The sequence below is a fragment of the Sylvia atricapilla genome, chromosome 3, assembly GCF_009819655.1.
Source record: "Sylvia atricapilla isolate bSylAtr1 chromosome 3, bSylAtr1.pri, whole genome shotgun sequence".
NCBI lineage: Eukaryota > Metazoa > Chordata > Aves > Passeriformes > Sylviidae > Sylvia > Sylvia atricapilla.
This window is the reverse complement of record NC_089142.1, coordinates 56,630,017-56,656,372: the sequence shown is the minus strand read 5'-3', so window position 1 is coordinate 56,656,372 and position 26,356 is coordinate 56,630,017. Positions and strand designations below refer to the sequence as shown.

At 35.4% G+C, this 26,356-nt stretch overlaps 1 protein-coding gene across 2 annotated transcripts in view; it reads left to right on the top strand.

Moving 5' to 3' along the window:
* AHI1 (Abelson helper integration site 1) overlaps window positions 1–26,356 on the top strand; it is an 88,389-nt gene that overhangs the window by 13,173 nt on the left and 48,860 nt on the right. For both annotated transcript variants that reach the window (XM_066315434.1, XM_066315435.1), the window contains exons 7-18: window positions 26–215; window positions 1,442–1,537; window positions 3,027–3,212; window positions 4,157–4,297; window positions 5,307–5,439; window positions 6,432–6,555; window positions 8,692–8,921; window positions 9,957–10,060; window positions 10,846–10,964; window positions 13,964–14,094; window positions 15,392–15,532; window positions 17,384–17,586. In XM_066315434.1, coding sequence (XP_066171531.1) covers window positions 26–215; window positions 1,442–1,537; window positions 3,027–3,212; window positions 4,157–4,297; window positions 5,307–5,439; window positions 6,432–6,555; window positions 8,692–8,921; window positions 9,957–10,060; window positions 10,846–10,964; window positions 13,964–14,094; window positions 15,392–15,532; window positions 17,384–17,586 — 1,798 coding nt within the window. The remainder of the gene's footprint in view (window positions 1–25; window positions 216–1,441; window positions 1,538–3,026; window positions 3,213–4,156; window positions 4,298–5,306; window positions 5,440–6,431; window positions 6,556–8,691; window positions 8,922–9,956; window positions 10,061–10,845; window positions 10,965–13,963; window positions 14,095–15,391; window positions 15,533–17,383; window positions 17,587–26,356) is intronic.

The following is a 26,356-nucleotide window of genomic DNA, read 5'->3' as shown; positions in this document are numbered from 1 at the left end:
TAATTCTTTGGAAATCTTCAAACAGCAAGAAGGAAGATTCATCTTATGAACAAGAAGAAATAGAGCACATTCTTCCTGTAATGACACGACCATGTGACTTTAGAAAGTCTAAATCAACAATTCCAGACTGGGAAGAGCAAGTAATATTTAATGAGCGTTTTACTTATTTTCTTCAAAACACTGAGGAAAACCCTCAAGTTATTCTGTTTTTTGAGGTAAGATGAAATATTTAGCATCCAGTTTGTGAATGTTCTGGTTTTTTGGTTTGTTTCTTTAACAGTATGTATTTGACAGAATTGTGTGTTTTATGTCAGTTAAATTAGGTTAATAGCATAGTTTTATGGTACAAACTCAAGTGGAGATACCAAAAAGTGGGAATTTTTATAGGAAAGAATTCTGTTTTGATAGTAACAAGGAGTACTAAGGTTTCTTATAAAATCAGCTCTCAAACTTCTGGGGAAGCCTGGTAGGATATGGTGGTTATCACTCTTTTCACATTCTTGAAATCTGAAAAAAGAAACTCAAAGGTAGGATTTGTTTGTGTGTAACAGCACCTCATTGTACCAAGGAACAAACTGTTGCATTGTTTCTGTTAACATTTTACACATCCACCTCTCCTGTCCTAATCTTCATAAAGTAATTATTAATCTGTCCTCTAGTACAATTATGTTGAAAGGAAAAAATTTAGGTTATATATTCAATGTAATTTTTAGCTTAGGCATTTCAATATTTGTACAGAGAGATTCTGTAGAATGAACATAAAAATGGAAACCTAATACAATAAATATTTTCCATTCCTTGGGGTATTTTTTTGTATTTCAATTTGATGGAATATAATTTATTGCCATATGTTTCTTAATGTTTTGTGAGGCTTGTAAATGAACATATTTCTAGACTTAAGAATCCTTAATTACTTAACACAAAACTTATTACATTTGTATGTAAAGATTCTTCAAAGAAATAATGTTGGAACCAAAAGTATGATTCCACTGAAAAAAGTGGAATCTTTCACTGATCTGGTGAAAGATGTCCAAGCCCATGGCTCAGAACTCTGATCTTTGAAGGTTCCTTCCAACCCAAACTATTCCATGACTGATTTGATGACAAAAGTGATAAAGCTAGGAAAGAAAAACTAACTTTTTGACTGCCATTTTACATACAGATTAGTATGCAGCTGATTTTAGCTGTCAGAATTGTGATCTAAATTATTCCTGAATTATTAAGAAAATTACACTCTTTTTTTTTTTGGAGGCAAGTGCGTAAGGACCTGTTATTTTTATATTCGTACTTGTGTGGGAGAAACACTGGTTTTGTAATTTCTTAAAATTTAAATCTATTTAATTTAGTGAATTGACCAAGCATATTTTTAGCAGATTTTTTAAAATTACTATGAAGTATATGTTCATTAGAAATGCATTTATATTCCTGCTGATACTTCTAGATCCTTGATTCTCCAAGTATGCATGAAGTGAGAGCCAGCTCTGATACAAAAATTCAGGAAGATCGTTACCGAAAAATTTGTTGGGCATTTCTAAAGGTACTGTAAATCATTAAATGAAGAAACAAAATTCATAAATCCTTTTATCTGAAAATCTCAAACTTTACTAAGTAGGAAAGCATTTTAAAATATTTTCAGCAACAAAGGTGGAAAAAAGTCCTAATTTGCTTGGCTGTTCTCTCCTTTTCGTCTTCTTCCACTCCATGAAATCAACACAGTAACAGGCTTGACATTAAAGAATACATGTTTTTCAAGAGAGTATAAATTTGTGTAAATTTTTTTCTTTGTTCATAAAGTACAGAAGATTGTTTTCTTTTACGGTTTTCTTTGCATTTGTGTGATTGTGAAGAAAATTACAGATCCACTAATTTCTGTACCTCAGCTGTTCTGTATTCTAGTGGCATTTTCACTTGTCCAGTCTTTGAAAAAACTCCCTAATTTAATTATAGAATGCTTCTCATTTTCAGTTGCAGAGTTTGAAATGCTGTGGCAGTTGAGATACAAATGTGCCAAATGTGAGAAATGGGTAATTTAGCCGGCACATATGTACCTTTCTCCCCTTTTAAGAGAGCCTTGCATGTGTCAATTAGTTCTTTGAGAGCTGACAAGCTTCAGTTTCCCTGAGGATTGTTTATTTAAACCTACCTCTGTGTGTGATAGTCATTGACAATCATTGAGCAGTCCACAGCATAGAGGAAATGTGAGAAATACAGAGGAAGATAATGGACTGCAAGTATAGGTGAAGGGGTGGGAACCTCCATAGCAGTTCAATACAAAGATTCTTCTGAGCTCTGCCCAAGATAAATCTACTGGAATCAGGGATCTGCTATCCTGTGTCTGTTAGCAGAGCTGGTAGGAACTGTGCATCCAGGCATTCAGTACAGCCTGCACCTGGACAGAGGGAAGAGTGAATTTTCAGCTCATAAATATGAGTAAAATTGTTTCCTGTTCTTCATTCTTACCACATCTGCCTGGATTATCCTTTTATCTCTATCAGTCAAAGTAGAAATGTCCTGATTCAACACTGATCAGTAAATGGCAGTAGATACTTCTGGTATTCTTCAGTTTAGTAGAGAGGACTCTGCTCTGAAGTTGGAGAGATTATTATATTGATGTATCTTCTGCTCTGTACCAAAGCCTTACCAATGCCCTTCACTGCAGCATTCAAAGGAGGACAGATTTGGAAGAAGCTGTTTGTGGATTGGCAGTCCTTTGAGATTTGGTTCATTTTAGCAAGTAGTAGTTTAAAAAAAAAGAAAAGAGGTACTGTGGAGGTCTTCCCACTTTTAAGGCATTACTGCTGTGACACATCTTTTGAAACTAGACTGCCATCTAAGATTTAATCTTCATGATTTGATCCTGGGGGGATTAAATACCTACTTAGTTCATTATCGCTTTTAGAGTTAGTATAGTTCTGCAATGGGAAGTGGATTTCAAGAATTTATATTGTAAGTTAAGGTATTAGAAATTACCAGTTACTTTTGTGTTCATCTTTCTTCCTCTTTCTTCTTTTTAATGACCCTTCCAGCTTGTAGGTGCAAATGGAGTTCTAAACGTTGGTGGAAAACTTCGTCTGCAATTGTATTACCCACCTTCAAGGACCAAGTCATATTCAAATGTTGTCGAGGTTTATGACTGGTGGGCAAAATGTCCTAGAAATCGTTACCCATCAACTTTATATGTAACTGTAAAAGGCTTAAAACTGCCAGATCAAGTAAGTTAAATATATCATATATAAATATGTCCGTAAATATGCAGACTTTCTGTAGGAACTAGTACCTAGGTAGAGCATGTGAATCTATGGCTGTGTGCATGTATATAAAAGCTGTGCTTGCATGCAGTATATATGAATGTTACATCTCAAGGTAGGTTTTTCAAACTCAGCCCTTCTTAGGTATCTTTGAAAAGTAGGCATGCTTTTCTACCTACAACTTCAAATATTTTGCCACTGACAATCGGAGAACTTTCAGAATACTTTCTTGAAGATTAATGCTCCTTCTTATTAGTAGAAAGGCCATTTTTAAGTCACTGAACTCACAGGTGTATAAATTCTTTGAGAAAAGTTGCAAGTTACTTAACTTTGCTTCCCTGCACCCTCTAGCTGTATTGAGCTGTATTTTTTTCACAAATGAAAGCTTCTTTAAAAATAGGCTTATGCTGGTATGTGCTGAGGTGGGCATTGATGATAAATATGGTGTTTTCTTTTCTCTGATGCAAATACAATATCGTTCTATTATATAATTTCCCATTAGTATTTAGAGCTGTAATACTTTCTTTGGCTCACTTTTGTGCTATGAAGATTGGAACCCTGGTGAGATGTGCACCTTCTCAGTAGTGCAACACAATACAATAGTGGAGTGATTCTAATTTTCACTGACCTTGACAGTTACTAAAATAGAAGATTATTGATTATTTGAAAAAATTGTGATATCACTTGATTGACGCAGCTTTTGAAGCTTGGCTTACTCTCTGACTTGCTGGTTACTTTAAATGACATTTTGCAATGCAGTTTTAATGTATTAAGCTTTTCCAATCTCTGTGTTCCAGATTAAAAAAATGCAAGACATTTAAATTAAAAATACCTTTTAACATTTTACAAATTACATTATTCTCTTTAAAAATATTTTTTCCCTGATACTTAGTTTTGTTTGCCTTAAGGTTGGTCCTTCTTTTCACTCTATGTCAGCTGTTCAACAGGAACTAAATAATACAGCACTGTCTGAGCTCCAGAGAGAAGGATGTGAACCTTCTTCAGAGGAGAAAAAGGAGCCATTTAAATGGTCAAGATTGCCTGGACAGGTGAAGCATTTTTCTTTGAAATTAAGTGAAAATAATTTAAATATTTACTATATTTTTATAAGTATTATGAAGCAAGTAATTAATTAAAATAATTAACAAATACATTAATCAAAACATAAAAAACTCTCATAGAGAGTAGAAGAGGCTTAACCTTAGCAAATATAGTTGATTTAACCATTTTTTCACCAGAACAGCCAGGTATTTTTATCTGCAGAGTTCTCTAAGAATTTGAAAGAGTAGGGTTATGTGGGTAATGAAAGTAAGACAGGAAGCCAGTTCTCAAATTTCAGCTTGATTAGAAATATATTTTCTTGACTTTTCTTTTTGTTTGTTGAAGATATTTTTAAACTATAACAGAAAGAGCTTACATTGAACAACCAAACAGCTACTGTGGATATTGTCCTTTACCTTAAACTTTGAATTTAATTTTGGAGAAAAAGCCATTGGGTCAAAAAGAGGTAATACATTGGGAAAAAGGAAAGGAGTCTAAAATATCAGTTCAGTCTTTTGAAATGTTTCATCTTTGGTTCTGTCTTTAAAAGTCAGATGTTTAAAAACAGATGAAGAATGCTAAAATGATTTGGTAGAAGACCAAAGGTTTGAATGCCTTTGGTTTGATTTCTGAGTTCACACTGCAGTCATTAGATTACTAAAAGTTGTGCTTAGACTCCTTAAACAAGCTTCACTTACAGTCTAACTCCACAGCTTACATCATTGATGGTAGGCATTATTAAGTATTTCTTAAGATTCAGGAATTTATTTCAATTTAAATATTTTTTAGTTTTTTTAAAGTTACTAGTTGTTTTTAGTAATGATGCAGAAAGAAATATACATTCATGGGACCTAGGTTGTGCTGCAAAACCATCTCTGTTTATAATATGTTGAATTTTACTTTGGAATGCCATTAAGATGTCACTAGCCTTTTAGAACTTCTGCATGTCAGGAGCTAAGAGCGTGTTCCACACATTGGATAGTTAATATTCCTACCAATTGTTCCCTGAAAAGCCAGGCTTGCCGCATACCCAACAAGCACCTGTTTTCCCTGCGAGGAGGAGATATGGGCTGCTTCTGTATCCGCTTCTCTCATGATGGGAGAACGCTGGCAGCAGCATGTGCAGGAAGGAATGGCTATCCCATTGCCTGTAAGTTTAAGTACATTTTGGCTTTTTGCTTATAATCCATGTATTTGGAAAGTAAAGATTAAAGGAAGTTAATTTTTAAATTGTACTTTTTTTAGGGTTTCTGGTCTGTAGTTGTGATTAGAAGATTGTTCTGTGCATTAATGAGCATTGAGGGAAATGCTCTTTCTGTGTTGATAGAGCTGGAACTGGCTTTTCCTACATGATTATGTATACACAGTTTAATGGTATGAAATGACACCATTTCTGCCCAGAGGCCTAATGGAAATACTAAATCAGTTTGCAGAAGAAACATAGTTTCTCATGATATTTTAAGGGAAATAACGTTTTAAGCCTCCACCTCACACACTTTTCATCTAAGTTTTTCTCCTAACCCGTCTTGAAAGGTAGATACTGGAATGTTACTATCTCCAGACAGACTACTGGAAGCTGCTGTATTCCATGGTCCAATTCAGTCAAAGTACAAACATTCCTTATAACTCAAATTTTTGACTGCTTCATCATGGTAGCTTCAACTGCATAGTTCATAAACCTTGCATAAAATTTTCAGATTTAGAGAGCGCAGTATTTTAAGTGTGCACAAAGTAAGTGTTTAAATGCAAGAAACAGTAAATCTAGATTCCTTTGTTACACAGTCCCAGAAAATGACTTCGGTGTTAAAATATTTCTAAAATTGTCAATTAGTTGTCAAAATTAAAAAAAAACCCAACGTAATCCTAATCTAGTTCTCATAATTTATTGCAAATGAGGTGTTTCTTAAGGGGTAAGACATTTGTAACACCCATGAACCACTAGGTGGAAGTAGATGCTTGCTGTTTATTCACATCTAGCTGTTATTTCATCCTGTCGCCTCAAAATGAGAAGATAAAGAAAATGAGTTGATTTATGCTAGCTAAAAATCAGCCTAAGATTAGACTAAACTTTGATTCTAGTAACTACATCTGTTTGATTGCAAATACTTACAACTTTTATTTTTCTATTCCAACTTCCCCTAGTGTATGAAATTCCTTCTGGACAGTTCCTGAGAGAATTTTATGGTCACCTTAACATAGTGTATGATCTTTGTTGGTCAAAAGACAATCAGTATCTTCTTACTGCTTCCTCTGATGGCACTGTCAGGTCAGTATGATGAGATGTTCTAGCAGATATCATCAGAAGCTGAAAAGAAAGTGGTCCAATTCAGTGTTTTACTACAAACAATGCCATAATGTTTTAATGAAAGATTTGGTTACCATGTGCCTAAAATAATATAAAAATTGTGGTTGAGGTAATCACTTACACTGTATTTACTATTTGTAATGTATTTGTATTTGAAACCAAAGCTTTTCCAAAAACTCTAGTGTCTAAATGTACAGCGCAGTAAAAAACTAAAAAATATTTTATTTCAAGAAGACACCGGGACAGTTGTAATACTTTGTTCCTGGAGAAATTGCCATTCTATGAATGCAGTATTAAGTTTGCAAATTTGAACACTAGGCAGGAAATTGAAAATTTAAGATTCAAGTCATGTAAGTAAATTTACCACACTGCATGTATGTATGTTGGTGGTGCTCTTTCGGTTTTTCACACTTAGTAAAGTAATTCAGCTTAAATTGCTGTAAATTAATTTTGATACTGTTATAAAACTGAATCCTCTACAATTGAAATATACTTCCCTACAGTGTTAATGTTAAAATATTGATCTGCTCAGATTTAAACACCGAAACCCTCAGAGCTGTAGATACACATGGAAATATCACTGGGACACTGTACAGTTTTATTGTGAGCAATTTCATTGGTTTTCATAGAGCTTTTTTGGTTTTTTTTAGCCCTTCAGATCCCTATCTATTATTTCTGTTATGCAACTCAGTAATGCTACAGGCAGTTGTGTAATTGAAATGCCAGAAGAATTGTTAAATGATATATTGTATGTGTGGAATTGTTTTAGGGTTTTTTTGATGCTTATATGTAGGCATAAAAAAAGTGTGTTGAGAGTTCAGCACTTTTTTGTTTTTAATTTGGGAGTGGATTAAGTAAGAATGTTTTATATTGAGGTAAATACCAATTTCAGTTATTTATGTTGCCTATAAGAAGGCCAAGCTGCTCCTCAATTATTGAATTTGTGGTACCAAGTTGAAACTGCAGCGGTCTGCTTCCTTTTCTGTGTACTATGTGCAATCACTGTACGAGTTATTAGTTCCTTTATTTGTTGTGAGTTGCCTTCAACTCCTTAAAAAGTGTCAGCACCCCATTGCTTCGAAGTCATTATCAGGTTAATATTTGGATTATCTCATACTGAGTTCTAAGGCAACGTGAAGGTCAATTCATGAATTCTTCTTTACTCTCCAGTGTTCTATGTTATCCTCAAGTCTTCCCCAGGTTTAGTCCCACATTATTTATAAACAATAAATTAATTTTTATTTTGTAGGATTAAAACCATTCTAAAAAATAGGTAAACTCCTTGTGACCTTTCTGCATGAAATTACAAATTAATTGTTGTACTCCAAAGGGTTGAAATTTTGTAATTAAGTCACCTCTGAGTAAGCTTAGAATTCTTCAATAGCCACCAGAAGTGGTTGCCTAACCTGGAGGCATGCCACTTAAACAATTCAATAACATTTTGTAGCTGAATACTGTGTGTAATGTGCTGCCCACCTCTGTGGACTTATTTTTGGGGAAGGCTCACTGATAAAATGCATACCATCAAATAGAAAACACTAAGAAAAATCTGATCTTACTGCTATGGGTGGCAAAGGATAAGAAATATATTAATACTAAGAAGAGAATTTATGCGATGTAAACATCCTTGAGATTATTATCACTGTGTGGCTGGGAATTACTATTCTAAAATTTTCTGGGATTTTATTTCTATTTAGGTTTCTAAATGGGTTCCTTTATGGGTTTTCTTGTTCTAATATTGTTTTAAATGAATGATATCCCAGAAGAGCTTAATTTGCTTGTAACTCCTGAAAGAAACTAATTTATTCCGTGGGATTCTTTATGAATACTGTAAAATGAGAAATATAACCATTAAGTGAGTTAGTAGTCATTAATTTGCTTTGAAGACTGAATACTTTGTAAAGTAGTAAATTTTTCTTAATTTATGTTAGAAAATATCATTAAAGGATTAGATAGAGGTGGAACAAATTAGTGGGATAAACAGGTATTGTTTGCAAACATTTGCCTCTAGAGCCAGTAGCACAAAACATGGCCTAAGCTATACCTGTGTGTGTGACTGCTTTATACAGTAGAAATTTTAACTTTGTTTCCTTTTAGAATGTGGAAAATAGAAATGAAAGCAGCATCTGCAGTGCGAGTTTTCCCTCATCCTTCATTTGTTTACACTGCCAAGTACCACCCAGTTGCTGACTCGTTGGTCGTGACAGGATGTTACGACTCAGTGATTAGAATCTGGAATGCAAATGTGAAAGAAATCCATGGGCAACTGCTACAGGAGCTTGATGGCCATAAAAGTTTCATCAACACACTTTGTTTTGATGCAGAAGGTATGTAGTTAATATTGCTTTTACAAATAGTTGTCTTTCTATTTGAAGACAGCGTGAGTGTTACTAGTTTTTTTTACTTCATGGTGAGGTAGTGTATTCTTCTTAGGAAGAAATTGTTCACTGGGAGAGTGCTGAGACACCGAGACAGGTTGCCCAGAGAAATTATGGATGCCCCATCCCTGAAGGTGTTCAAAGCCATGTTGGTCTCGACTTTGTTCTTGTGGAAGGTGTCCCTCCCCATTTCAGGGAGGTCAGAACTAGATGATTTTAAGGTCTTTTTCAACCCAAATCAATCTATGACTCTTTGATAAAGAAAATTAGGTAGTAATATTTAGTGAGAATTTTAGCACTAGACTGAAGAAGTGGCAAGATGATGAACTCTTCAATATTGACAGAGAATAGGAAGCATGGAGAGAAAAGGACAGAGGTTTGGCCATTGTGAGTCTTGTAAAGTGGTACATTTACAGCTGAAAGTAAATGTTGTACTGACATGTAATAGTGGAGGAAGAGTTGAAAATGGGTGAAAATTAAAGTTTGACTTTTTCTAATATTAGTGACATCATTAGTAGTTAGGTAGTTCATTTTAGTCACTGGAGTAGGGACTACAAAGAGGAAAGGTGTATCTTTATCAAGAGTAAGTATTTGTTGTTAAAGAACAAGTGCTGGAAAACACAATTTGTACTAGTTCAAGGTTCTCTTAGTGAATGTATAAATAAGCTTTGAGCTATCATGTGAAGCTTGTTGAACTGTAAATGCTCACTTTTTGTTTGTTTTGGGATATGAATAAAAATTAAAAAAAATTAAAAATCTGTTCTGCACCTCAGTGTTTAATGTATAGGCTACATCCAGATTTATGGTATCAGCCTATGTCATGCAATATGAGCAAAAGGCATTTGCAATGAGTATATTACAGCAAAAGAGATGAAAGAATTGGTATTTGCCTATTCATAAAAATGAGAGAACAAAAGATTGTTTCTTGTTTTCTGTGTTATTGTTTTGTGGTTGGTATTTTACTTATAAGACATTATTTCTCAGGACACTACATGTTCTCAGGTGATAGCTCAGGACTAATAATAGTTTGGGATACACCTGTCAAAGGAAGTTCTCCACACCTTTTTCAACACTGGAAGATAAATAAGGTAAACAGGTTTCTTAAACTAACACTGTAATTTTTATGTGAACTGTTCCAAATCTAGTAATATGATTTGATGTACATTTTTTTAAAATACATTACTTTTGTTTAATTGCAGAGTGTATTTTCTTTTAAAATTGGTATAGAAGAACTGATACAACTATGATTCACTGACTTAGTTTTTTTAAATTGTTTTGCAACTTAATTGGGCTGGGCATTGGAACAGGCTCCCCAGGGAAGTGATCACACTACCAAGCCTGAGAAAATTCAAGAAGTATTTGGACTCTCAAGGCACATGGTGTGATTCTTGGGGCTGTCCTGTGTAGGGCCAAGAGTTGGTTTTTGATGTTCGTAGAGGGGCCCTTGCAACTAAGGATATTCTAGGATTCTGTGATTCTGTAAATTTTTTTCTATATAAAACATGAAAATACTTGAGGTTTGATAGCACTATTTTAACAGACAAATGCTTTGCTCTCTAGAAACAAAAATAAGATAGACCCCAGGCTTTAAAAAGCACTTTTGTTCATACCTTAGAGCCCTAATGTTCAGTCAGCATTTCTGTCATAAGCTTAGTTTTTTTTATATCGAGTCACAACAGAATCTGCCTCATGGTTGTAAAAAGTTGATGTCTAGGATGTAATGTCTTAATATGGGAACAACCTTTTTCCTTAACCAAATAAAATTAATTGAGCAGAAAGAGTAATGCAAGAGAAAAATGGGCAATCAGGTGTAAAAGCATGAGTTTTAGAACACAAGGTTATATAATTTTCTTTATTTTTCATCCTTCTGTAGGAAATAAAAGAAAATGATATTAAAGGAACACCAGTAAATCATTTGGAAGTGCATCCGAATGGAAGGCGTTTATTAATCCATGCCAAAGACAGTACCCTGAGAATTATGGATCTCAGAATGTTAGTACTTTTGGTGACAAATGTGTATTTCTTTTATGTTTTAAAATTGATGTGGGGAAATAAAATACCATACAGGTATTAGTGTGTAGCTGGGGAGAAAAAATGATGTCCTAATAATCAAGGATAGAAATGTTAGGGTTAGGAAATTATTTCAAAACACTGCTGTGTTACAGACCTCTTGGGTGATATTGAGTAAGTCTTTTAGAATAAAATATCTAAAAATTACTAGATTACTCGTGAACCTGAAGTGGCATGAAGAATGCAGTGTTAGTTTTCCAAAGATTGAAATCCCTTTTAAAATGCAATCTGGCCATGAAAAGAACTTGGAAGCGGTAACATATGTGTGCTAGTTTTGCATAAAATATCTGGGAATGATATTTTGATGATGAAATGGAAGATGATTGTCATCATAAATACTAAAAAATGCAGTGATGTACATTTTATGGTTTATTAAGCAGGTTGTGAGATAGTTTTGCAGTTTTTGACAATTTTCTCATTCTTAATTGGTATAAGCAGAATATTTTTAATGACAAACAAAAATAAAAAGCAAGGAGATTATAGACTGACTTGAGGTAGATATTGGAGAATGACCAGTTCAACCCAATAATCAACTCACAACAGCATGCTACTCAGAGACCTATAAAATTGGATTTTGAATATCTTGAAGAATGAAGATTTTACGACTTTTGTGAGCAGCATGCTCTAGGGTTCATTCGCCCTCAAAAGACTTTTTTCTTATTTTTAAACAAAATTAGTTATATTTCAGTTTAGCTCCATTCCCTGTTGTCCTTTCATTGGGTGGGAGTGAGCAGAGTCTCTCATCAACCACATGCATATGTTGATAAGATGCACCTGAACATTCTGTTCTGGCAAGTCACATAAAGGAAATGCTTTTCTAAAAAGGTTTTGTCCTTAATTTAATAGGTTTCTTTCCACCCCTCACCACACAGAAAATCCCAGGAGGTATTTAAAAGATGTGTAAATGTGGCCCTTAGGTACATGGTTTAGTATTGGATGGGACATAATAGTTGGACTTAATGATCTTGAAGGTCTTTTGCCAAGTTAGCAATTCTGTTATTGTACTGGATTGAATGTTTGAACTAGCTGAGGAATCTACTGTATTATGGTGCACATTTCTCTTTTACTGTCAATGATAAATTATAATGACCATGCTAGAAGCTAAACTATCCACTCAATAGAAGCATGAAATTGCTGAATTAAGAGAGGTAACCTGTAGTTTTTAAGGCTGCATTCTTCTGTTGCTCCTCTTTCTAAAATGTGCAGAGTTTTAGTTTGAGAGGAAAAGATGGGCATGCGTATTATTCTTTAAGAAAGGGTTTGATATGGGGTGCAATTTCACAGTTATTTTAAGTAAATTTATCCATAGGACGTACCATCTCCTGCAATCTCCCACATCTTTGGCCATGTATTCCTAACATTCCTTTTTTATCATCTCTAGAGATCTTTTGATGTGGAGTAAGTCAGATCAGTGAGCTGATCCAACTAAAAATTAGCCGACAAATACAAATGATTAATTTTCATTTTAATCAACTGTCTGATCAAACTCATCTGATCGCTGCCCAAACACTAGAGAAGAAATGAGGGAGAGCCTGGGAAAATAAGGGTGGAGAGGACACCACCAGGACTGCTACTTTGACCACAGCCCACAGTTACATTGACTTAAGTCTATCGATAAACCACAGGGTCAGATACCCAGCAGTGATAATTTTGCACGTCAGCATTAACTGTTCATTCCCTGCATGAGAAAAGAGGGGGTGGAGGTCACAGATGAACACAATTCATGTTGATTGACAGCTGGTTGCTCTTAACTTTCCTCTTTCAACTTGCTTTTTTTGATCTTTTTGGATAATGCTACTGTCCTGTCACTTAGGTATGCCATCAGACATTTGGTTTTGGTTCAGTCCTCTCCTTAGGGTTTCTTATGAAGTTTAGTTTTACATCTTGCAGGGCTCTTCTTATGACAACCCAGTGATACTATCTTTCTTATTCATACAGCTAAAACTCTTACTTGGCCTAAAATGGTCTTGCTCTGGGATCATTAAAGTTTCCTTTTCTCTTACTTGTGGAATAGAATTTCATCTAGAGGATATTTATTTGGAATATTGTTTAAAATATTTTTCCTGTCATATTAAATGGACTGCTATTCTCCCAGCATACTTCTATTGCTTTTGCAGTAAAAAAATGTGAAATAATACTATCTTTTGTCCTTGAGGGTTGTGGTGGCCTATTCCTGTTCTTGCCTCAAATTCTGCATTGTAGTACTGCTGCTGTAGTAGTGTCCATGTTAAACTTTTATATCCTTTTCCAGGCTATGTCTCATGTTTAAAATAGCTTCTTACAAGCTGGTTTATGCTTCTTTCCATCCTTTTGTGTATTCTCTCCTACTTGATGCCTCCAGACTGTTTCATGGTAGATCATTATTACTGTGCTGACCAATAGTGTTTCACTGAAAAAAGATTAGGATACCTAAGTTGCAAAATAATATTAAATATATTAATAGTAAATCAACATTTATGTCTGAAATTTGTTGATTCTACTCCTGGTTTTTTGACCAAGGAGACATTAGTCTGAAGAACTGAAGAGAGCTGCTGCTTAAGTTTAATCATTCAAGCTCAAGAAGCGTAATGAAAACTCTTCTGACAGAGCTTCAACCAATAGTGGCAGTTTCCCTGTTTTGCAAAGCCCGGAATTAAAATAGTGCAAATTACTGTGTCTCTATCTGTTCTCTAGATCTGAGGATTTTCTTTTTCTGCTGAAAGACAAGGATGTACATTTCCATCTATACTGTCAGGTGCATTATGAAGGTTAGGGAAAATATCGGGTAAATGAATACTGCACTCTGCAAAAACTCTGTGCTTGCATATCTATTTGGGACGCAAGGTGTACTGATTTTTCTGAGGAATAGAGGGGGAACTGACACTTAAAAAGTTACATTGTGTTTTCTGAATGTATCTTCTGTATTTCCAAACTTTCTTCAGCTTGGCGACAAAGAAATATGTAGGTGCTACAAATTACAGAGAAAAGATTCACAGCACCTTAACACCATGTGGTACGTTCCTGTTTTCAGGAAGTGAAGATGGAAAGGCTTATGTTTGGAATCCAGAAACAGGTAACTAATTATTTTATGGGCTTAAGGCAAATTGTCAGAGCTGAGAGGGAAAGGATTTTTTTAAGGTTTATTGAAACACTTTTGATATGGAATAAAACTTCCGTAAGATGTTCTTAAATCCTGGAGCTTTAGCTCCACCTTTTAAATAGCTGTTATTAATCTCTGAGATTTAATTCTCTAGAGGAAATTAATAGAGGTAACATTTGTAATATCCAGTATGACTGGAGCACCTGAGGCTCAGTTTTTTGTATACTGTAACTCTTTACATGTGGTCAGGATCTTAAGATGGAATGCACAAAAAATGTTTTAGGTCAGGTAAGTTTTTCTGTTGTATTGTTTAGATTTGAGAATCAGACTCTTATTCAGAACCGCTTCATATCTGTGGTGGGTGGTCAGAGACTGACTATTTTTGGTGTGTGGTATATAAATTTTCTCAGTGAATTAGTCTCCAAGCCAAGGAGTTTCAAAATAGTTACCAAAATCTTTCTGAAGAAAATGTGATGAGAGTGTAGCATGGAGTTTCTTGTACAGGTGGTAAAGGAGACAAAAATAAGAGCAGAAAGTAGCAGAATACCATTTTGGATTTGATGATGTTACATTCTGTTTGTTATTGTACTCTGCATAATTTTTAAAAATAAAGTAAATATTTTGAAACTGGCAGATAAGTAACAGTTCTGTTTTGAATTTCTTTCCATGTTTCCAACTATGTTAGCTTGCATCTCTGCTGTTATGTAATTTGCCTGACAACTTTAAAAAAAATAAAGCAAAAGGAAGGAGGAATTTTGTTATTAGTATGTTTTTATTGGATTTTGACTTTTGTTTACACACTGTATTTACATTTATAGTGCCATCAGCTGAAGAGCTAATTTTATTTTTTTTTTTTAATAATTCTCTGTTCAACTTTCACTCCTTTTATCAGTATTATATAGCTGAAATCCAGGAGTAAGATGGCTATCTTTGTACAATGCAAGCACAAACAAATACTGTGGAACGCCACCTTTCCAGAACGTGCTTATCAGAACAAGAGAACTCATCTAACCTGGTGCTTCCTCCTCTGGCATTTCCTACAGCTATTGCAACAGTACTAACTTTTTTGACTTACTGAATTACTTAAAAGCATGCAATATTTCCTTTGTCTTATGCCAAAATACTACTTTTCAATCAGGAAATCGACTGAATAACATTTATTTACAGTGGCAAACACTGCAATAGTAGAAGATTTAACGAACTGTTATCTTGCTGTGTCAAATGTTTCAAATATTTTTCCATGGTGTTAATAAACTTTTTACTTCTGTAGGAGATCAGGTGGCCATATATTCTGAACTGTCCTTCACATCTCCACTTCGTGATGTTGCCTTCCATCCACACGAACACATGGTGTCTTTTTGTGCCTTTGGTCAAAACCATCCAATACTTGTATACATTTATGATTATAAAGGTACAGTACAAATGCTCTTGATATTCACCTGTAAGTTTTTTATTTTTAGAAGCAATTTGTTAGTGTTTGTACTTCTTTTGAGAGAATTTGATGGTAATGCATATCTTTATTTTGGGAAATACCAAAACTAAATTGAACATGATCCTGCACAACGTGCTATGTGATGCTGCTTTAAGCAATGGTTTTGGTCTAGCCAAAATCAGCAGAGGTCCTTCAAGTTTTTTGTATTTCATATTGTGTGATTTTTTGCAGCACTTGATCATATATAGGCAGTATCATACAAAAGCTCTTTTTGCAATACCAAGCTGGATTATCGAGCCAGAAAATACAATTATTTGGAAAACTTACTAGTAGCTTAATCAGAATCTGAATAGTTTGTGCCAGCTATGTTACAAAATAATGTTGAGGAGCTGTATAGAAATCAATGAGTGTGTATAGACTTCTATTAAAAAGCTATTGCAGCTGTGATGTGATTATGTCAGAGACATGTTTATTCCCCATGTTATATTGAAGAGAAGATAGTAATGAATGCTAACTTTGAATTTTTGGTATACAAAATAAAATTCAGATTGTCTTTTGCAGGCTTTTTTGGTAGTTATATTCAATTAAGGATATTTCCATCTAGAGAGTTAATGTGTTAATATGAATTATGCAGTAATTTTTTTGTATGAATTACATTTGCTGAGGACATGGGATTAGCTTTACAGATCTATTTTTATACACTGGATTTTTAAGTAACATGTAGTAATAGGATTACTCATGTAAAATCTCAGTGTAGGTTATTTGTTGAATTGGTTGACTTTTACAGGAACATTTAGTGGAATGACTTTGCAATCAATGTTTAGTGCTACACTTCAATTAAGTAGGATATAGGCATTTTAAAAAACAATTAAATTTTTGGGAAGTGGAGAGTTTCTTCAGAATTTTTTGATTGTTGAGCAGGCAGTGAGTCTTAAAAAACTTTAAGTAGTAGCTTGAAATGTATATATATGTGTGCATACACTTTTAGAGATTACACAGCACAGTGGGAGTTATTTGTGTCTTCTGGCTGCTTAACTGCTGACGTAAGATTTTGCATAGGTTGTGGTCTTTTTTTGTATCATTGATTACTATATTTTTGTGCCTTTTTTAGTTAAAAGCACCATCTTTGGTTTCAGAAAATAGTCATACTGCCATAGTGTTGAAAGAATTAAGCATATAGTAATACTAATTTTTGTCACTAATGCAATTTTAAAACTCCGACAGTATGTGTTTTAGATACACCAACAGTTTTATTAATATCCTGGGCAAAACTTCCATGAAGAATTCTTTTAACCTTTGTTAACTTGAGGCCATAGTACAAAAAATTACAGAAGTCAGCTTGTCAGTCTGTATGTCCTGTGCCTGTATAATATGTCTGTCAACTTATGAAATATTGCTCAGGCATCATAAACTCACTTGAACTAGGCTGGAAAAAATGTGAAATGTCACCGACTTGAACTCAGTGAAGGCTTTATAACTTTATTGCCTTTGAAAAATTCCTTTCTCTTCCCACTCTTTCCCCCCACCCAATGCCAATATTTCTGCAGGAGGAACACTACTGCTGATAAGCAGTACAAAAATACCAGTTCTCTATGAGAGATTACTGAACTCAAATAACTGAAGTGAGATATTGTGATCAGAAGAGTTATGGGGAAGATGGGGTAGTAAGGTTAAAATTTCGTGTCACTTTCAGTTTTTCCCTATAGCACTATTGGCGAGGTTTCTGTTTGACTGAAGACATGGCTAGCAAAATTACTGTGGTCCTTCAATTTCTTTTCCCATGGCAATGTAAGGCTTCACCTGAGGCATTATTATTGCTTATTTCTACAGTTGCACAACAGGAAGCCGAACTTGTAAGAGATCTCAGTTCATCACTTACCACAGCTGCACCAAGAGGGCCACACTTCTTTAGCAGTTTTTCTGAAATTCCTGTACAAAAAAGCTCAGTGATGTCTCCAGCAGATCAGTTTGTCAGTGTTGCAAGAGCATCAATGAGAATGCAGAAGGTGAAACAAAAACTTGATTCTGTTACGGTAAGTCAAATTTAATTAATTTCAGAAGTGCATAGTCTTCCCATATTCTGGAACTGATATAATTAAAAAAATACGTGTTGTCATGGCATCTGGTCTTTAGAAATGAAATCTCTCACTTACACTAATGCAGGTGTAAGTAGCTCTTAGGAAAAGAGCAGTCATAAAAAACTTAATTTTGTTTTTCAAGTACTAATGACAAGGGATTTTTTTGTGCTAGTGCCTATTGCTGTTTGTCCATTTATGTGAAATCAGGGATCCATAGATCATTACGGCCAAGATTCCTATCCACCTTAAAAATTGTACATGGCATAAATGGTAGGGATTTTAGGGGAGCTGCAGAGTTGGGAGGAGAGCATGCCCAGTGCTGGGCACAGCTGTTTCAAGCCAGCTCAGTGAAGGACAGTATGAACTCACTGCATAGCTGAAACTGGAACCAAACAGAATATGGCACCTCTGAGAAAACAGACTGAAGAAAGGTTGGAACCTACTAGAGGGAGGAAACACCACAGCAGAGGAGAAATGCAAAGGAAAATGTGTCAGGGGGCACAAGTGAAGCTACAGGAGGAGGAATGTGAGGAGTCACGTGAAATGAGGAGATGTGAAAAGACACAGAAAGAGGCACGAAGGTGATGCAAGAGACACAAAACAACACAGAAATGGAAATACAGGGGAAATACTAGAGTAGGCTTGAACGGAAAGAGAAGAGATACACGAGGACACGCAAAAGAAAACATGATGATGGTACACCTCCACAGGGGCTGCAAACAATGGAAGAATCCTTGCTGGACAGGTACAGTCCCCAAAGGGATGTTGTCTGGTGGAGGATCCATACTAAAGCAGTTGAAAAGAGCATTTAAAAGAGAGTTAAAAAGAAAAAAGAAGAGCCAAAAAGAGCAAGTCACTATGCACTAACCTCACTCTACTGCCCCACCCTTCCATTGCCTTTCCAAAGGGACTGAGTGTAATGTAATGTCAAAATCAAGGAGACTGGGGATTAGAAAGGAGAAAAAATTTGCCTGAAGTGAAGATAAAGAGGGATAAAAAGTGCTTTCTTTGGTTGAGTGTTTTACTGTTTGTCTTGTTTCTCAATACCCAAATCAGTAATTAAAGCTTTTCTAATTGGCAATAAATTTAATTAAGTTATATTCTCCAACTTGAGATAATGCTGTAATAATAAATTTGCAACTACAATGCAGAATGTTTTTGAATAGCACTGTGAAGTTACAATTACTTTTCACAATGACACGAATCACATTTGAGTTTGCATTTACTGTTTTTCATTTTGAAGTACTTTTGAGTGCGTGTAGATTTTTTTTAATGTAGTTTTAGATTTTTGTCTGCATTAATAAGTAGTGAATCACAAAAGAAGCAGATGAGTAGATGAAAGCAGTTGTTGCTGAGGTTGCTGTAACTACTGTCATCATGCTTTAGGGGTTTTACTTTGGATTAGATTTAGTCTGGTTCCTTAGCTTTGGCATCCCCATTAGGTCTGAACTTTGAAACTGTCTGGAAGAAAGCTATCCCACAAACCTTCACACAGACCACAGATTTCTGAACTGTAAAATCCTAGTGAGCCCCTTCATGAAACATCACATGGTAGCTCTCATGGATAATAGTAGCATGCTGCTTCTACCTTTCAGTTACATGTGGCCTGACATAGGGAAGCAAACCTTGTTTCTACATTCTGCTCATCCTGCTCTTGCTCACCTACAAAGTGAGCGCTGGTGCTGTCAAGGTGTTTATCAGGGAAAAGTGCAACATGGAGAATGGAGCATATAGCGTTGTGTCTGGGACAAGTACTCCAGGAAGATACTCCAGGATAAATTTTTACTGTTCTGGGTGACGGGTAATATGAAGAAAAAGATGGGGTTGGAGAATTTTTGAGAGTCTTTATAATTGCAGCTGTTTACTCCCAGATTAACCAGCAGTTCTGGACTGTGGAAGACAAGTGTGGTTTAGCAGAAGCATGTAGAAGTTCCATGTTACCTTGTGACTAAATTAAATAGATAAGCCTACAACTGTGTATGAGAGAATAACTTTCAGCCACTGGAATTTTGTAATCCTAGATTTCCACTGGCTAATTTGGGAGGAGTAACTCCACTGTGAGCAGAGTAATGATCTGTGGTTTTGACAGCATCCTCCAAGCCCTCTACCCATGTGGGAGATGTCAAAAAGTTCATCTGAGTCTTCTCACTTGAGTTTCCAAACAGTACAGGACAGTGGTTGAAAGAATCCACTCCTAGTTTGATATCTGTCACATAGCAGTAGTGATTATAAACACTGGGAGTGCTTTCTTGCAGGGCTTTATGAACCACTGAGATATTGGGGAGGAGATTTCTTTGAAAGGAGTCTTGATGCTAATATTTTCAGTGATCCAGCATGAGACTCGGGACAGTGGTAGATACTTCGTAGCTGGGGCTAGGGTAATTTTTGCATACGGCTGCAGTATTGCTTGCCAGATTTATCACATTTTGGACAGCCCCAGAGTAAAATATACAACATTAAAACTTAAAATTTCTACTAATTTGTAATTGGGAATTAGTTTTTAATGTGTGTGCAGTTTCCTTTCTCATATGAAAAGTGATGCATGTGTGTAAGTGCAGGCTTTGCTGGAAGGCTAATTAGAATGCGTACTCACAGGAATAGTTTGCTGAAGTGTTTGTGAGAGTAGAACTCTTAAAAGTTGCCACTCAGCCCCATGTGTGAGAATGTGCTAATATTTGTGGGAACAGACAAGCGAAAATGGAGAAAGACGACTTTAGGAAACCACATACAGGGTGGCTTGCTGCTGTGTGGTCAAGTTGTAACATTAAAAATCCAGATGGGAACACAGGTGTTACCTTGTCTGTGTTTCACAGAATCATAGAATATGTTGAATTGGAAGGAACTGCCAGAGATCAAGTCCAGCTCCTGGTGCTGCACAGCACCATCCCCAAGAGTCACACTTTGAGCCCAAGAGCATTGTCCAAACACCTCCTGAACCCTGTCAACCAACCCTGGCTTGGTGCTGTGACCAGTTCCTTCGGGAGCCTGTTCCAGTGCCCAGCCACCCTCTGGGTGAGGAACCCTTCCTTTCCTAATATTCAACATAAACCTCCCCTGACACAGCTTCAGGCCATTCCCTTGGGTCCTGCCACAGAGAAGAGATCAGTGCCTGCTCAGGCTCTTCCCCTCACGAGGAAGTTGTAACTGCAGTGAGGTGTGTCCTCACTCACCTCTTCTCCAGGCAGAACACACCAAGTGACCTCAGTGACGCCTTGTACAACTTCCCCTTCAGGCCCTTTACTATCTTTGTTTCTGTGCTTAGCACACTCTCTAATGGTTTAATGTCTTTCTTACATTGTGGCACCCGAAACTGCACGCAGCTCTTGAGGTGAGGCTGCCCCAAGTGCAGAGTTGTTCTGGTCTTTGGGTGATGTTTGCATGCCCTTGTTACAGACATATGACAGCAATACCATGTTGGGACAAGCGTGGTGGAAGCATACCTTGTAGACCTGCCCTAAGGTCACACCTGCAATCATGTTGTATGAGACAAAGGGGCTGGAACACACAAACAGCAGGTCTGCCAACATGGCAGTCTCTGGTTTTAACATGTGCCACCAGCATAGCTACTGGATTTAAAACTAACTTTAGAGTTTGGAGTTCTGTGACTTAGATACAGGATTGGAAAAATTGATGTCAGTACATTAAAGTTTGGCTTAAACTGGACAGAGAGAGTACTCTGATCCTATATAAGCTTGGGTTCTTTGTGCTATGACCTGTGCCCCATTTCTAGGTCCCATTAGAACCAATAGTTTTATTTTTCTGTTTTTCTTCTTTTTACCTAAACATGAACTTTAATGAATGATGGATAGATGAAGTTTCTTTTCTTCTCTTCTGTGGCATTGCCATTCTTATCAGCCCAGAAATTAGAACCAAGAGTTGACTATTGTGCTAAAACTTTTGCAATTAACAAAAGCTAAGACTTTTTGATACAAAAGGTAAAAATTAATTTCTGTATGAAACCACAATGCAGAATTAGCTTCTGTGCCACATAGAGAAATGATAGAGTAGTGAATCCTGGCAGCAATTACTATTTGTCTCTACCTCGAGGAATGAATACCAATGTGTGATTCTATTAATGGAAGTTTTGGATAGGAAAACATTTAACTCATCTCTGGCTCTTGGAAGTGATCATGAGTGTTTTTCATTCAATTTTATTCAATACTATTTATGTTTTTTAAATTTCACTTCCATCTAGCAGTGAAGAAAACTGTTTATAACTATCCATAACAAGAGAATGATATATATATATATTGTATAGGTATAAGAGAAGGGCTTTCTTTGAAGATGTAGTATCCTAGCTCTGATATTGGGCTTTTAGGTGTCTGACCTCTTTGTAGCACTTATGAATAGCATCTCTATATACTCTGTAGACTTGGAATCAATTACATGTCAGCTGCTTTATCTATATGAACGCTTCTAAGTTAAAGTATGATTAGCTTTTCCAGTCCTTTCTTCATTATGTATTTCTGAAAAGTGTCATTAAAAGGTTATCTAAGTGGTTACCAAAATTCTGATACTCGGAGTGTATTAAATGCAGTGTTAGACAAGTAGAATGTAAAATACTCTTTCCTGTATACAGAAATTCTTACAACTGTTTGGGTTTTTGGGTTTTGTCCTTTAAGTGTATTTATTAATGTGGCATAATTCATAAAGAAGTAGGTACTGTGAGATAATCCAGAAACCTGTATCTTGGATCGCATGAAATGTACTGAACTTCCACCACTGAGTTGTATGTCTATAAAATATATTCATAAGTGATGCTTTGGTATAGTAGACATCATATACTATACTATTTAGTCCTTTGAGATGATCTCCTTTTAGAATTCAGTGGACATGCAAAATACATCTTTTCATGTTGAAATAGAACAGAATTTAAAGCCACTGCTTTTAAGAAAAAAGTGTGCAACCCTTTTGGGGAACATATAAACGTGATATTGAGCCATCAAGTGGAAGAAGACAGAAACTTGTGTTTTTGTCTACAACAAAGACTTAGAGGCAGAGCTGAATGCCCAGGTGGTGTGTATTTTTTTATGCTGCCATTTTCAGTATTGTAAGAATCTGTCCTCTGGTTCTTCTTAATTTTGGTAAATTCTGAAATACCATGCTTCTGGGGTTTAGTGCAGATCTGGAAGGTGAGAGTTCTAAAGTAACTTACTATAGCTTCTACCTAGAGATGGAAAACTGAGTTCCTAATACAGGAAGTACTGAGGACTCTTTAAAACATTGCCTATTCTGTGAATTTTCTCAGCCTAGTACAAGATAATGCTGCAGTGCCTCTGCAGGCTGAAATAGCTCTTTCACTTGTTCATGCCAGCAATACAAAATTTTTATCTACAAGGGAAGGTTCTGGTATTCTATAATCTTATCATATGTAAAAGAAATGTGAAGTATTTTTAAAACATCTTTTTTACTTTTTTATCATATTAATGGATAACATGATCCTGTAACACAGGCAGTCATTTTCTGTATGACTTGTACAATGCGTCTCACTGAATGAGAGCTTTTAAATTAAATAGGTGGGTTTCTTAATAGTGATGTAGGCTTTTCCCTATTCCTCTATTCCTCTTAAGAATGCTAGGAAATGCTCTTACTCTAAGAAATTTTATTGCAATTATTACTTTACACAAAGCTACTCCCAGGTGAAGACTTCTAAGGATGTATTTTATAAGCCATGATGCATCCGATATCCTGTAAACCTGTGCGTTTATTATGTTAAAATAGTTTTATAAAGCTCTTTTCTATTTGCCAAGCAGATACAGTTGAATCATTGTGATTTCATAAACTGATTGTTTGTATGAAATGGCTGAATTATTACTAGAAGCCAATTATTATACAGGTAAAATATTTAATACTAATATGAAAGTTTTGCCAGAATTTTACTTTGTATGTCTTTAAGAAATATTTCATTATAAAGTAAGGTTTTAGAAATCGTGATAAATTTTTCTTGTCAATTCATTAAATTTTCTAGGTTTAATGAAATTGTCTCTGTTAGAAAAAGTTGAGCAAATAGCTGATTTTTTTTCTGGCTTTTTTTTTTTTTTTTTTTTCCTTGATTCCCTCTCCTCTGCCCTCTGAAAATCTTACAAAGCAGATCAGGCTCTTAAAATCTTTAATATTTTTCTGTTAAAAGATTTTTTGCCTAATAAGTTTTTTTTTTCATACATTCCTCATTTTTAGCAACCACCAGTGAATTTTAACACATCACAGTTAAAATAGATGTTTGTGCTGGTTTTACCTGGCTTAGAGTCAAACCATGACCTCTTTTAGCACTGTATGTCTCTCAGTAACTTACATTTTACATAAATGGTGTGCCAGCCAGAAAATTAATTGCATTCATTTTAAGCACAAGAATATACCATTATAACAATTTTTGCAGAGGACAAAATAAGATGGTGTTAAGAATTTTTACTATGTGAGGATTTTATTGATTGGTTCTTTAATTTTGTTTTTAGTTTTACCATATTAGCTTTCTTGCCATGAAAGTTTGGACAGTTAAGGAAAAGTTATTCACTGATCAAGCATTTTTACTGTGTATGGGTTTTATTTATTGGTCCTATAATTTTGAGTCCAGTCTTACCAAATTAACTTTCTTGTCATAAATGTTGGTAAAATTACGAAGTTTGGTAACTCATTGTTTATTTTGTCCCTGCTGAACAAAATTAAACAGGGTTATCTGAGTACTGGTATGTTTATTCAGATAGTATTTTAAAGCAGAAAAAGCTGGATTCATTAATGTTAAAATCCACCAAATTACTTCTACTTCTGTCAGCTGGTTTGTTTCTCAACAAGCAAGATGTTGAGAAAGCAGCTTTTATTAGAAACTTAATAAGAGAAAATTCCATAAATGGGCACTGAGTCAATTAATAACATTGTTGACAATTTCATTAATTGTTATTGGGGCTGTGACAGAATTTCTTGCTACATGCAGAACATTCTTTGTGCCTGAAAGGAGGCTGTGGCAAGGTGGGGATTGGCCTCTTCTCCTGGGCAACAGGTGATAGAATGAGAGGAAATGGCCACAAGATGCATCAGAGGAGGTTCAGGTTGGACATCAGAAAGAATTTCTTCACTGAAAGTGTGGTTAAGTGTTAGAACTGTGTGTCCAGGGAGGTGGTGGAGTCACCATTCCTTGAAATGTTCAAGAAGTGTTTGGATTTGGCACTTAGTGCTGTGGTTTAGCTGAGGTGGTGTTTGTCACCAAATGGATCATGGCTCAAATACCAGCAAACTATAGCTGAGAGTTAAAGAATGATATAGGGGATTAAGCCTAGAGTATAACCAAATTCAGGGGGGATTGTGGACAGTGTGTGGTGTGGGGTTAAAAACATCTGAGTGGTTACATGATTGCCTGAAGCTGTGTACTCTTTTTAGTCATAATGTCCTTTACCAGCAGGTACAAATGTATTTGACAAAATGTATGTTAGGAGATTTTCTGGTGTCTTACTTTTCATAGCAGAGAAATAAAAGTATCTGTGAGTGTATTTTTTATGGGGGTTACATCCATCTTTCATTTGTGCAAAAAAGAAGCCATTTTAAAATTAACTACTGAAGTAATGGATTTTTTGTCCCCTAGTCATATGTTTTATGATAGCAATAATTGTAACATGAGGTCACAGTTTATGTAGTAACCTATTTGGCTTTTACTAAACAAGACAGATCTGCTTTTTACTGTTATTGGTGGGACATTGCCCATTTCTGCTAGGATGTGTACATCTAGGCATGTTCTTGAGCTGAAATGCCAGTTTTATCCAATCCAGGAAAGTTGTTCTCATTGCATGTAATGGCTAAGTCCTTTGTAAACCAAGCCTTCATTTAACTGCTTTGTGTCTTGTGCAGAATTTAGTACTCCTTGTAGCTAAATGAAAGAAGCTTACTATTCTAAGTGTTCATAGCAATCTTAATTTCTCCTTAATACATTTTTGAAGGAAAAAAAAAGGAAGAAAGTGTTTGAAGTAATCTATAATTGAAATTGAAATGCCAAGACTCTGGTAGAACAAAGGAACTGAATGTACATAATTACTTTGTAATGAGACTTAGCATTTGTAGACAGTGACTGAACTGTAGGATCAAGACCCTGTTAGTGTCAATTTTCATTTGTATGTCCTGGTCGCTTCTGGGCTTCTATTGGGAAAAACAGTTGAGCACTCAAGTTACAAGGAAACCACATTGCCGTGTAGGCAAGTAAGAGGACTGTAGGAAGCTTCAGGGGAACATACTTGCTTCAGACAAGCAAAGTAAATCTGTTTCAATTTTGTCTGTGTGTGTGGATAATATCTCATTTTAGCTGTGTTTGGCTTTTCTATTTAGTCTAGAGCTATGTAAGAGCAGAATAGATTATCTCTAAGTGACTGCAGGACCCTGCCACAATACAATCCCAGCTTTCATTTGAGTCCTTCATTTGAGTGCTACTGTCATAGAAATGATTGTACTTTTTCAGCAATGTAAACTTGATTCAAACTTATACTGCAAATTTGAAAGCTGTAGTGCCATATTCCTACTTTAAGCATTATTATCTGTGTGTTTTCTTCTTACATTGAGAAAAATATCAGATTGTGTTGTGGGGTTTTTTTATTTCAGATTCAGGTTTTAAATTCTGAAGAATAATGTCTTAATAATGCTTTTAAACTCTCTTTAAAAGCATAGTTCTAGAGACATAGGCTTTCAGAAGAGAAACCTAAAACTAAGAGATTCATAAGTAATATAGAGCTGACCAACTTGATTTAGC